General features: G+C 40.0%; 1 protein-coding gene across 3 annotated transcripts in view; it reads left to right on the top strand.

Moving 5' to 3' along the window:
• The window catches only part of Gsk3b (glycogen synthase kinase 3 beta), a 155,296-nt gene that overhangs the window by 44,092 nt on the left and 97,075 nt on the right, over positions 1-14,129 (top strand). For 2 of the 3 annotated variants that reach the window (XM_059277674.1, XM_059277675.1), the window contains exon 2: positions 13,269-13,462. In XM_059277674.1, coding sequence (XP_059133657.1) covers positions 13,269-13,462 — 194 coding nt within the window. Of the gene's footprint in view, positions 1-12,184; positions 12,298-13,268; positions 13,463-14,129 lie in introns of those variants that run through there. The other variant, XM_059277676.1, reaches the window with a different exon arrangement.

The raw sequence follows: 14,129 nt of genomic DNA, 5'->3' as shown, positions 1-14,129 counted from the left end.
ATTTTACCACTTTTGCCTTGAATTCTTGCTTTATTACATGTTCTTAAGTTCTTCTGGACCATCTAAATCTCCAAAAGATCATATCCCCCCCCCCCCCCCCCCCCCGCTTCTTGTATTTTCTTCCAGCAGTAGGTTTTTTAAAGACAGATTCTCACTATGTAACCAGGCTAGCATTGAGTTGCCAAGTGCTCAAAACTACAAGTACTGACATCTCCTGAGTTCACTTAGAGTTTTTAGTTTGTTTTACATTTTTTTTCCTGTAGTATGTTTCTGTCTTTAAAAAGAAAAAAACTTTATACATGGTTAGAATGAGCTGTTTTGCCCCATATCCTTAGTTTTAATACAGTGCCCATCGGTGACTTTTCCTGATACCTCATCCCCTTATTCTGGGCCTTTGTCATTTATGAATATGGCTGCTTTTAATTCATTCCTGTGTACCTTGAGATACAGTAGTGATGTAAAGAAAAGTCTTCAAGACAACTCAAGATCAGGGATGCATTTTTTGTGGGATTCTGTTTCTTCCCGCAGTTTAGTACAGTAACCTGGAGAGTGGGTGGCCTTACCGGTGATGAATAGGGTACTGGGGGCCAGGGAGTAAAGAAATTAAGTGTAGGAAACTTCTAGCACGTGTTTTCTTCCCTTGCCTGCACACTTGAGTAGCTTACTTTGGAGACTGTCATAGACAGTTATCAGGGGCAAATGATGCTACAGAAGGAAGCAGAGTGGCGGCACAAATTGATTTTACTTTCTCAGCCTAGATGATTTTTAAAAATTAAAACAGCATCTGTGTTTTGATTTCACCCGTTATCATTGTTTTCTAAATGTAGCTTGGTAAACAGTCTGATTTTACAAACGATTTGTTTAATTGGGAGCTCTTCACTTCTCGTCGACTGTAAGTCCAATTGAAATAACTGACTGGAGATGACAAAGAATATCTAAAAGGGACAAATTAGACATTGGAGCCATCCAAGGGTGAGATTGTTTCCTGCCTTTATGGCTCTCTTAACTTCTGACATTGCGAGCAGTGAATAGGCAGTGTGGGAGATGTCCTCAGGTTTTCCTTAGGACACACTGTCAGGATCAGCAGCCGTACTTATCAGGCAGGCGAGTGCAGGACTGTCGTCCCAATGGCCCTTTCCATTTACTGAGAACTCGGGTAGCATCTCTTCTAGTGCGGCTTTGTGAGGGACAGACACCAAGTGGCTTTGCTCTGTGAACGACATCGTCGGCATGCTCTTCCTTCCTGGATACATGGGTTTTTACGTGTCTTCTTTGCATGCCATTGCTAGATTTTCTTGTCTTCCTTTTTTTAAAAAAAATTCTATTTTATTTTATTTGGCAGGGAAAGAGTTGGGGATGTTAAGCCAGTTTTTACTGGAAGATAAGAAATATAAAAATGAATATGGATTTGATTCTATACGATTAAATTGGGTTATTAACATCTTTTTAAAATTTTATTTTATTTATTTTTGTTTTGTTTTTTGTTTTCTTTTGAGACAGGGTTTCTCTGTGTAGCTCTGGCTGTCCTGGAACTCACTCTGTAGACCAGGCTGGCCTCGAACTCAGAGATCCTTGTGCCTCTGCCTGGGATTAAAGACATATGCCAGTACTGCCTGACAGTACGTCTTTTTAAATGTAGTTTCCTAGGCTGTCCTATAAAGGCTTAATAACTGAGCAATGGTTACCATAAATATTTGCATATTTACAGTGACAAATAAGAAAATTCACTAATAGCAAGTGGACATTGGAGGTGGAGACCTGTGGGAAATGGATAGGTCTTTCTGCACATGCGCAGCAGCTTTATAAGTTGTTGACACTGTTTTTGTGTGGTGCTGGCACAAAAGAGCACTCTTGTGCCTGCCTTCCTTCCTTCCTTCCTTCCTTCCTTCCTTCCTTCCTTCCTTCCTTCCTTCCTTTTTTTAAACTACCTATGGGTAGGGTTGATTTTAAATCTTGGGGTTTGGGATGAAATCTCTAGGAAGGAGAAAAGAAGTTTTTTTTCAAGTAACTAAAGATTTGAAAGAACAGTAGAAGATAGAGGAACCTGCGGTGTGTTTGACACTTGTCTGCCATTGATTTAATGGTTATAAAATAGTGCACGCTCGTGGGCACGGGGAGGGTTTGTATGTGAACGATTACTGATGTAAGGATGTGACGATGTTAAGGTGTTGGGCTGGCAGTCCTTGTGCTGTGCTGTGACTGCTGCTGAGTCTCTTTGGAGTCCGTTCAGAACGGGACGTGGGGAGCGCTGTGCTGCCTTACCATATTTATTTATATAATTTGACATCAAAGGTATTAAGTAGTTCATAATCATAAGATTAAAATCTTATTTTTAAGCAAATTTATACTTTTGAATTTATAGAAAGTACAATTTTTTAAATCAAAGCTAGTATGTGATTTAGTAAGATCTGCATTTCATATTCCCCCTTGCTTATAGAAAAATCATGCTTCCCTGTTTTCCATTCATGTTCTTTGTGTTCTTGGAAGAGTAACAGCTGATGTCGAGCAGTTGATTATTACTTTGCATTGTGATAAATTTACTTAAATAGTTTGTTCTGATTACATAATCTTGAATGATTTTAAGTTAGTTTTTGAGGTTTAACCCTCTCTTCTCTGGTTTCAAACTGGTTTTCAATTTCCCCTTTAGGATTATGGCTTAGCTTAGATGAGATACTGTATGGTAAACTTTGTAAACTATAATCATATAGCTTGTGATGTTGGTGTGTGGTAATTATGATTGGCCCTAGGTAGGATTGTCAATAGTTGTCTTTGTCGTATCTTTTTAAGTCTAGGGTGTTTATTTCAGTCACTTCAGCTGTATGTAGTTTCTGAAGTGTACTGGCAGCTGCAGGGTTTTTTACTTGTATGAGCAGTTACTTTACAGTCTGCTGTGTGCGTAGGTGTGAAATGGGGTCATTCCAAGAAAGATGAGATGAACATGAGTGTTGCCTTCATGTAATGGATTCTAGTTGTTAAATAGTGATTAGTAAAACACATAGGAATAAGCAGTAACCCAGAGAATGCAAACCCTGTTGTCAGTGATATTTACCAGCAATTTTTAGGTTAATAATTTTTCACTTTAAAATATGTGTAAAAACATGTTTTTGTGTGTGAATTTGTGTGATGTGCCTTGGGAAAGAAGTGTTGTGGGATATTTGTATGCTGTGTGAAAATGTATTGCTGTGATTAAAAAGCGGAAAGGTCAATAGCTGGGCAGGAGGTATAGGCGGGACTTCCTGCAGAGAGAGAGAGGAAGGAGGAGATGAATCTAGACCAGCATCAGACACTAACAAAGACAGGGAGGGAGTTGGACATACAGAATGAAAGAAAGGTAAAAAGCCATGAGACAAAACGTAGGTTAATATAAAGGGGTTAATTTAAGTTGTAAGAGCTAGTGGGCAAGTCTAAACTAAGGCCGAGCTTTCATAATTAATAAGAAGTCACTGTGTTGATTTGGGAGCTGGCAGTACCGAGAAAGACTCGTTGCAAAGAAATTTGGTTATCTTTGGTGCATATTTCAGTGGAAGGCAGAACTGAGTGAACTGCTAGCTTGTGTCTTTTGGGGTGAAAGGGATGGGTGGTAGATCCCAAACAGACTTACTCCATTGTGAAATACCTAGAGTGTTAATTCTGGTGCTGTACTTGGATTCGTGGCTGGCCAAGAAACAAACCCTCACTGAATCAGAATCGTAGCTGTTAGAGTAATTGTTGCTTTTATACTGTAAGCACTTAGAGTTGATTCTTTATTTCCATGCATGGTGTGTTACTACATTGACAATCTGGAAACTTTCTTCCTTAAAGGAAGAAATACCATCTGTCTACCTTCCTTCTCAAAATTAGGCAGTTTGGGAAGCACGTTAAAATTTTAAAGGTTGTCAAAGTGACTTGTGTACACCATGCAGACCGTTTAGATATCAGTGGTCAGTACTTATTTCTAAGATCTGCCTTGTAATTATTTCAAGTGTGGGTTAGATCAGGTGGAATATTTATTCATTTCGGGCTTGGTTTGATTCTATTCTAGTTCATGGAAGCTAGAAAAAAAATAGAAAATAGGCTTGATTCTGTGATTTTTAGTAAACTAATAATGAAGTTCAGACTGTTAAATTAGTATAGTTCATTCTCCTTTTGGGGTTATTGCTTGTTTTAAAGTACAGTTCTGCGTCTAAGAGAAGATAAAAATAAGTTAATTAAAAGTAGTTCAAAACAAGTATAGCTATCCAAGTAAAATTTTGGGTAGCTAGTAGATTCTGTTACCAGAATTTTCTGTGAACTATTTGAAGTTTTTAGTTTTGTTGAACACAGTTAGGTTTTGGGAGCTGGAGAGTGATATGCTGTCTTTTTTGGTTTTGATTTTTAGAGACAGGGTTTCTCTGTGTAGTTTTGGTGCCTGCCCTGGAACTCGCTTTGGAGACCAGGCTGGCCTCGAACTCACAGAGATCCGCCTGGCTCTGCCTCCCGAGTGCTAAGATTAAAGGCATGCGCCACCACCGCCCGGCTGATATGTTGTCTTAATAGCAAAGGCCATAGCATGTTGTTGGAAGAGAGTAACTATTGTGCTTGCCTTAAACTCGTGTGGCACACACTGACCTGTTGGCAGTAAGTCCAGAACTACATTTTACTGTTGTAAAGGCGTTTATATGCTTTACCCCAGGATTGGGATCTGAGCAGTGGCACGCACAGAAAAAGAAAAGGCACTGTTGTGTTTGGCACTAAGTACAGTCAGTTCTCAAATTGTAACAGTTCTTCTGCTTGAATGGTCTTTGTAAATCCTGTAACCAACATTGCTGAGCACTTTCATTGTGCTAAATCCTGTGCTAATAATAAGCAGACGGGAAATGATCATGATAACCTCTGTTTTCCTAAGAGCTCCTAGTGAAGAGGGGGACCAGTGCTTTTACTAAGTATAGAACACTGATAAGCACAGCAGGAGGTCACAGACGGAGAGGTCCAAGAGCATAGCGGGGAGGGGGGATCTTGTTCTTTTCTGCTCAGACTTCAAAGAATATAAATTATTGAGCACCCACGATACAGTGTGCTATTAAAAACAACAAAATCCCAACACTGCTTGGTCAGGGTTAGCATTCCTCACAGGAATCCTTTGAAGTAGCACCCTGCTGTATTACAGATAGCCAGTTACGGTAGAGTGTATGGTTCAAAACTTGGTGTTATCTGTCAGTTGGCTGTAGTCCTTTTGTTTTACTTGGAACATGGGCAGGCAAGGAGAAGGGCTTCAACTATTGGTCTTGGCCACTGTTTTGTGCCTTAGTTTCTGACAGCAGCGGCAGCAGGCAAGCAGTAGCAATATCAGGTAGCACCCTCTAGTGTTTTTATAGCTCTTGTGTAGGCCTGTTTACTGGGACAGTTAGCTTTACAATTGTTAGGGTTCCTGTAGGATCCCTCAGCCTTTCAAGGCAGTTGGCCTTGCAGCTTATAGACCTAGGTTTTGGGTTTCTCTGCCCTGCACCACAGCCCTTGTTACAGCTTGCTTTGGCCACTGTCATGGCTGCCACCGCTTGGGAGGTAGCTGCCGCTGCCTTTGTTTGTTTGTTTTCTGTTGCTCTTGTGCTGCTGTTGCCACAGCCTGGTTTGTAGCCTGCCTCTTCTGTAACTGTAAATGCACCTGGCACCCCACTGCCCTTGAAGCTCTGCCTCTGCTGTCTGTCTCTGCTGGGCAGTTGTGCATCGCCCTGCCTCTGATGCTTATCAAGGCTGGTGCAGGTTTGGCTTGCTTTTGCAATTCAGCTGGTGGATCCACCTCACTTGCTTCTGTCAAAACAGCTGGAAACTCTGCAGCCTCTATAGTGTGGTGTGCCGTGGCTGCCACCACTCTGTGGCTACTGCCCTCTCTCACTACTGTCCTCTTTCTGCTACCAGATTAGTCCGCTCTACTAGAAGCAGGCAAGAAGAGCCCAGTCAAGAAATTCTTTTGACCGAGCCTAATGTTGCAACATAAGGGAAGGCAACCCAGGAGTGTGTATTAGTTGGTTCAAAAAGTGAGCCAGATAGTCTTCTTACGTAGGTAGGGAAGAGGCACTTTCACCAATCACAAGGAATCTTTCATACAAATGAGGGTTTGTGTTTATACCAGTTATGACATTGTCCTTTTTGTACCAGTTACAACAGTCCTGCTAGGCCCCCAGGGAAAATGTATTCCTATCTGACCTAGGTGGTAATGATTGACTCCTAGAGCAGGCCTTCTTAAACTCTTTCTTTTTGAGATCCCTTTTTGTTTGAAAACATTTTTGCTACGTCAGGTGTATCACTATCTAAAATAGGTATACAGCGCCAGCAAGATTGCTGAGTAGGTACAAGCCTTAGGATGTGAGTTGGGTCCCTAATCCCACAGTGATGGGAGAGAAGCTACTCCCAAAAGCAAGAGTGCACATAGACACCAAAAACAATGGAATTTTAAAATTCTAAAACAAAAATACATATTACTATGGTGATATTTTATTTGTATTAAAATGTTATTTGTATGTTAATAAATAAAGTTGCCCGGGGGTCAGAGCTATTAGCAAGCCATAGGAAAGCAGGGCAGTGGTGGTGTACACTTATAATCCCAGCACTTGGTAGGCAGAGCTAGGTAAGTCTCTGTGTGTTCAGGGATACAGCCAGTATTGGATACACATGCCTTTAATTTCAATACCAATCATAGAAAACCTGGAGGCCTATACAGACAGGCCGTGATGAGGCGGTCATGTGGTTGGGTTTACAACCAATGAGAAGGCAGAACAGGAACTCTATATAAAGACTTTAACACAGGGGGTAGCTCTGGTTCGGAGAGGTAGGACCACCGCAGGAGGAAGGGTAAAGTTTTAGCTCTTAGCTCTGACCTCTTGGCTTTCTTCTTTGCATTGGTTCTGTGTTTCTTATTTAATAAGAAGGTTGGTTACATCTACATATTACACCATACATTTACTGTTAATAAGTCAAATATAATTTAGAAAATTCTGTAAGTATAATTTTACCACTTATTAAAGACACAAATTTGCACACTGAGATGGATGTTTATTTTTGCATAAATAATTAAATCGCGGACTATTCGATGCTCCATGATGTAGAGTATCTTGAGAATTTTTGTTTGCAGTAGTAGGGATTGAACCCAGATGCTGTGGGATGGTCTGTATGTTAAATGTGTTGCTGTGATTGGTTAATAAATAATACACTGATTGGCCAGTAGCCAGGCAGAAAGTATAGGTGGGACAAGGAGAGAAGACAATGCTGGGAACAGGAAGGCTGAGTCAGGAGATGCTGCCATGAGTACCAACATGTAAGATATCTGTAAGCCACGAGCCATGTGGCAAGATATAGATGAATAGAAATGGGTTAATTTAAGATAGAATAACTAGATAACAAGAAGCCTGCCATGGCTGTATAGTTTATAAGTAATATAAGTCTCTGTGTGTTTACTCAGTTGGGTCTGAGTAAACAGGTTGGACTGGCGGGTGAGAGAGATTTGTCCTGACCGTGGGCCAGGCAGGACTGTAGTGTTCTGTACCTGTGCTGTGAGCTTGCGATAGAGTTGTGGGGTACTGAATAGTATCTTTTAAAGTTTTCTGTTTGCCTGCATGTATGTATGTCATGACATATGTGCCTGGTGTCTACAGATAGCAGGAGACGATGGGTGTTGGGTCCGTTGGTACTGAAGTTAGAGCTGGTACTGTAGGTCTTCCACGTGGGTTCTGGGACTTAAACCTAGGTCCTCTGCAAGAGCAACAATTGTTCTAAACTGCTGAGCCCTCTCTCCAGCTTCAACAGCAATTTAAAAAATAAAACATTCTAATATAATACAAAGATATCTAATTTGTTATGTATTGAGGGATGATGGTAGAAGAACATGAAAAGTGCTTGTTTTCTATATAAACCATTTCTATAAGAGCAGAAAACTTGGTCTGTATAGTAAGAATGACTGTAGTTCCTAATGTACGATAGTCTAGAATGGGATCACTGTATAGTAAGAAGACTGTAGTTCCTAATGTACGGTAGTCTAGAATGGGAATCACTGTATAGTAAGAAGACTGTAGTTCCTGATGTACGGTAGTCTAGAATGGGAATCACTGTATAGTAAGAAGACTGTATTTCCTAATGTATGGTAGTCTAGAATGGGAATCACTGTATAGTAAGACTGTAGTTCCTGATGTACGGTAGTCTAGAATGGGAATCACTGTATAGTAAGAAGACTGTATTTCCTAATGTACGGTAGTCTAGAGTGGGAATCACTGTATAGTAAGACTGTAGTTCCTGATGTACGGTAGTCTAGAGTGGGATCACTGTATAGTAAGAAGACTGTAGTTCCTAATGTACGGTAGTCTAGAATGGGAATCACTGTATAGTAAGAAGACTGTATTTCCTAATGTATGGTAGTCTAGAATGGGATCACTGTATAGTAAGAAGACTGTATTTCCTAATGTACGGTAGTCTAGAATGGGAATCACTGTATAGTAAGAAGACTGTAGTTCCTGATGTACGGTAGTCTAGAATGGGATCACTGTATAGTAAGAAGACTGTATTTCCTAATGTACGGTAGTCTAGAGTGGGAATCAAGGTGTTTCGGGCAGTATTCCTTGGTTGGCAGTTTGTGCTGTGCCAGCACGAAATGCCCATCTTGTGTCTTTGGAGCCAGTGCTGCAGGAAGTGAAGAGCACGGTTCAGCACAGGCTAGCCCTTTCAGAAACACAGTCAGTCAATTGTTTTTGCTTGGTTGATTTTCTCCACTACTTTAGATAGGATTATGTGGGGTTGAACTTTTTTTTTTAATTTAATAAAGGGTTTACTTAGAAATTGTCCTGGAATTTTTGTATGCTATTGCTAATTAGCGTTGACTACTTTTTTCTGACTTCCTGGTATTCCTTTTCTTTGTTCCTCAGCCTCATTTGCTCCAACGTCCGTGAACAATTGCACTGTGGCCCAGAGAGTCCCCAGAAAAGAGTAGGGACTTTTATTTGCACTGTGAGGTTTTAGAATTTGTGTCATTCTGAATCTGTAGGCCTCAGTTCTTGATTTTCCTTGGTGACTTTTATGTTGTTTGTGTTTCTAAGCAAGTTTATTTGTTTTGGGAGAGCATCTTGCTTTAATAGTTGTTTTTTAGCCAGTTGTTTAAGATAGAGTTGATTTTTTTTTGAACCTGAAAAATTGACAACAGCTAGTTTCCATTTCTGCCAACCATAATCTTAAGGGAAAATTACTGTTATTTTTCTTCATGATCAAGAAATAATAGGTAGTGTCATTTTTCCACATAATATAATGTTCTTAGGTGTGCAGTGAGTCTCAGTGCAGCCTCAGCTGGCATGTTGCAGGCCTTTCATTTCAGTGTGTTATTTACATCAGGACCGTGTTCTTGAGGCAAGGGAAGGTTTTACAGATGGAGTTCTTGCCAACTCCGCTTCCCATTTCAGGTCACTAGAGCAGCCTGCGGACAGTTGCAGGGCCATTGGCTTGGGTTGTGTGGCTTCTTCATGCTCTTTAGAAGTCTCTTGGTTAAACATGCTTCACTTGTTGCCTTTTCTCAGCTCTGAATCTTGAGAACTGGCCCCTTTAAGAAGGAAAAAATGGCTTTGTTAAATAAAGTATGCTTTAAGTTTTATGAATTCACATAAAATTAAAATGACAGTGTTAGAGTATCAAATTTTAATTCTTGAGGTGGGCTTTTGATATTTTTGGATGTTCATTTCACATTTGTATTCTATAGCTAACAGTCTTCAATCAGAGATAGTCCTTGTTTTTTTAAGAAAAGTTTTCAAAAGTTTGTTGTGTATTTCTCTGTGTGTGTGTGTGTGTGTGTGTGTGTGTGTGTGTGTGTGTGTGTGTGATGAGCGTATGTTCCATCTGCAGGTATGGGAGCCTAGGCTCTTTCCCTCCATGTGGATAGGGCATTTGATGGGATATTGGGCTTTTATAGCCGGCACTTTCCCTGCCGGGCCTTCTCGCTGGCTGGAAGGTGGTGGTACATTGCATATGATCTTTCCTTTATTTTCATAAGGGATCCATAGTGATCGATATATTTAGGATCTCTTTACTATGCTAAAAAGCAGGAAGGTACACCTTTACGTTGTTCTAATTATAGCAGGAAATGTGTACCATGTAACCAGATTCTGGTTGTCACAGAAGAGCAGAGGAGTCAGAGAGAGGGCCTGGAGCTGTGCTAATTGCCATAGGTCTGCTGTTCTACCCAACTGACGGTGACAGGTTTTGAAGGCCAATTTCGTTTTAATGGTCTGTATCATACAACTAGTATGAGAATTGTTATGCCATGAATTCTAAGATATTTAGTATTAAGCAAAGTGATTATTTTTTTCTAATGTAACAGATTTATTATTTTTAGTTTTTTATGAGGATTCTGATTTTTGTATGTTAGTGGTGTTCTATTGTACAAAGTAATCTAACTTTTAGTGGTTAATTTTAAATTATTTGGATGTCATAGTCTAGTGTTCAAAGTTTTTATTTTTCATCTGCTTTTGGGAAGTAGAGCTTCAAGACATAATGTTGCCAAACTATTTTTGGAAATACCTTCTTCTAGTCCAGGGTTAAGTAGTCAAGGGTGGGAAACTTTAAAGATTGTTCTATATTCCAGTACTTTCTGCCACTCTGGAGCCAGTCCTTTTACAGGCTATTACCAGAGTTTCTCTTTCATGGGAGTAGGAAAGCATGTGAAATTAGTCTTTAGGCAGCAGCTGGGTTATACAGTGCAGGAGGGGTGCCTCAAGGCACTGGTGCCTAGTTTAGAAGCTAGTCTTTCTTACTCACTTTGTATTTGCATAGGAGACATAATAGTCCTCTTTGATGTTAATGTTAAAGCATACAAAAACAGTGAAGTGGGAAGTTATCTGGGAAAACACCACATCAGTTTGTATAGTTGTTATGCTGTTGCCAAGTCAGCTGATTCCAGTGCCACTGTGACAGGCTTTTCCTTGGCACACCATTGCTAATTGCCAGTTGAGTGATTGTCAGCTTCCCCCAGTATTACCTTGTGGTGTTCCTCAACTGTTATTCATGTTGCATCTTCAAAAATCTGTTACCTTAATTAGTTTTTCAATTGGTGTAAATTCTATCTTACTTTCTTTGCTTCAAAGAAATCTTAGTTTCTTTTCCTTTTTTTTGAGACAGTGTCTCTCAGCATAGCTCTAGATAGCTCTAGCTATCTTGGAACTCACTATATATACACAAAGCTGGCCTGGAACTCAGAGAGATACACCTGCCTCTGCGTCTCTAGTGCTGAGATTATAATGCTTGCGTCTCCACACCTGGCTCATTTCTGAAAAGAGGAGGAGGAGGAGGAGGAGGAGGAGGAGGAGGAGGAGGAGGAGGAGGGGGAGGGACAAAACTAAGAATTTTTTTGAGGGGGGAGTGGATAAAGTTTACAACCAACTGAGAAATTGTAATTAAGATGACTATAGTCACAGTTTTGAGGATGGAACATGATGATTTAGAATTAAAGTAGGTTTTAGAAAACATCGTTATGACGTAAGTGAGCAGTTAAGAGCTCTGAGGACCACAATATATATTGTGTTGACTTGTGCTGCTGTTTGTGTGCATACATAATAGTGTTATAGATAAAAATTGTGGAGTTAACGTGTCTTTCAACTGGTGATACTGTGCTAATTTGAAATTGGTATTAGTAATAAATTTTTTAGTGTTTTGGTTTGAAGCTAAAGACATAATGCCAGACTACCTGTAAATCACCTGGCTACCCTTTTTAGAAATCATTTATACTTTTCAGTCACTGTTTTGTATCTGATATGAAGGGTATCTTTTAAGGAAAGGTTGATCTCGCAGACATTGCATATTGGCTTTTGTCTGTATTAAATGGGTACACATATTGGTCATTGTATGCCACCAACATTTTGGGTATTTATCAAACAACTGGTATTTGATAGGGGAAATGCCTGGGAGAGTTACTTCTTCATTAGGTTAGTATGAGTTCAGTTGGCATCTTAAAAATAAAAGTCACATGATAGAAGAGAAATAGAAAAAGATAAAGTTCAATGAGGCTAAAGAACTTACTTTAAATACACATATTTTTATACTTTGCATTGGATTGGTATTAGATTTGTTAGGAAAGAGCAGAAAGAGTTGAAATTGTCCTTTCATCATGATTGTTGTTTCTAGAACTTATGTTTATTGTGACATCACTAAAAGAATGGTTTAAAGCGCTTGAGAACAGGTGACAGGTAGCCTAGGATAGTTTGGAATTCAGAGACAATTGTGGACTACCTAATCAAATGGGAAGCTGGTCTTGAGCTTGAAGGGGGCTGTATGGATTGCTGCTAAGGATGAGGCAACGCAAAAAGGTAAGGAAAGGTCTGTAAATGAGATGAGGGTATATAGGTAAGCCACACACATGGGCTCAGTTTCAAATGGGTTTTATTGTGCTTTGTTTTATACATTTTCCCCAAATTAAAGTTCTTTTCCTCCCAGCACTTGGGAGGCAGAGGCAAGTGGATCTCTTGAGTTCAAGGTCAGCCTGGTCTACAGATCGAGTTCCAGGACAGCCAGAGCTACACAGAGAAATCCTGTCTCCAACCTCCCTCCCTACTCAAGTTAATTTTCTCATGTGACTGTTTTCTCAGAGTTATTACACTAATTTTGTTAAAAGGGAATAAAAAAAGCAAAACCTCAAAGCCTTACTTTCCAGAAGGCAGAATGGTCAGAATAGAGTTGGTGTACTTACTCATTTTTAGTTACATTTATTTTGTTTCCAAGTAAACGGCCTTTAAAAAAAAAAAAAGTTAGACAGAAAGTCAGACCCTAAGGGAGTCCACCATTTGGACTTTGACTTGGCAACTTAAACTTCGTTGGGCTTATATATGTGTTTTATAGACTCTGAGTATGTGCCCAGGGTGGTATTGCTCTTGTGGTAGCCTGGCCTGGAGTCCAGGCATGAGCAGTGATAACTGGCTTCCCATTTATTACTTAAAAATGATGAATTCTTTCCCAGTTTCACTCGCACACTTCTTTGATCCTGTCTCCCCCCCTGCTGTCCTCTGGTATTGCTCTTTCTCCACCTTTCTCCCCAATGCGTTATTTAATGTGAGAACGATACATTTACGTTCTAGGCGCTTGTTTTCAGCAGATGACGTCATGTATTTAAACAAAGCAGAATGGACTTAGCTAAAATGGCTAAGTAAATGGTGGGTTAAATTGCCTGTAATTGAAAACTGTCTTATATGCTAAACTAATAAATATTTAAGTAAAGAATATATTTACTTTGTATGTGTTGGCAGTTTTGCTATACACTTTTAATTTTTGTTTAAATCCTTCTCTTCCTGTAGGAGACAAAGATGGCAGCAAGGTGACCACAGTGGTGGCAACCCCTGGACAGGGTCCTGACAGGCCACAGGAAGTCAGTTATACAGACACTAAAGTGATTGGAAATGGATCATTTGGTGTGGTATATCAAGCCAAACTTTGCGATTCAGGAGAACTGGTTGCCATCAAGAAAGTTTTGCAGGACAAGCGATTTAAGGTAAAACCTGGTGTTTGCATCTTTGTTACTAAATATAGATTTTTAAATTGCATTGCTCTGAACCACTGAGCCACATCCCTTCCTTTCCTTTTCCGTTCTCTGCCTCTCTCCTCTTTCCCTTCCCTTCCTTTCCCTCTCCTTCCATTCTCCTTTCCTTCCTGTGTCTGTACAGCCCAGACTGCTCTGAAACTCAGGAGCCTCCTGTGGCTCAGCCTGCTCAGGGCTTGAACTGAGTTCTCACTGGTTTGTTTTGTCACTTACATCGTACTGTACACATTGTACACATCCTATGTGATGAGAACCAGCAGTGCACTTGGTGACTGCTTTTTCTTGTTTTACGATCTTGTTAAATTTCTCTATCTTCAACAGACAGCTGCTGGAGTGGGGGTAAAGTTATATAAAAGTAAAAGTATACATTCTTAAACTTGACTTAGTTTTTTTTTTTTAACTACACTTATTTTAGTTGTGTATATAGGGTTGAGGGGAGACATTCATGCTAGGGGAAGTGTAGAGGTCAGAGGGCAAAACGTAGGACTCTTTTTCCTGCTGCGTGAAGCCTGCGGATTATCAGGCTTGGCATCAGGCAGTTTAAGGAAGGTCCTGGATATTTCTTAAGGTTAAGGCCTGGCTAATCCCTATATAGAGGTAGCACCTGTGATCTAACATT

Source organism: Peromyscus eremicus, chromosome 12 (assembly GCF_949786415.1).
Source record: "Peromyscus eremicus chromosome 12, PerEre_H2_v1, whole genome shotgun sequence".
NCBI lineage: Eukaryota > Metazoa > Chordata > Mammalia > Rodentia > Cricetidae > Peromyscus > Peromyscus eremicus.
Note: the sequence above shows the minus strand (reverse complement) of the source record. Positions and strands in the feature narration are given on the sequence as shown.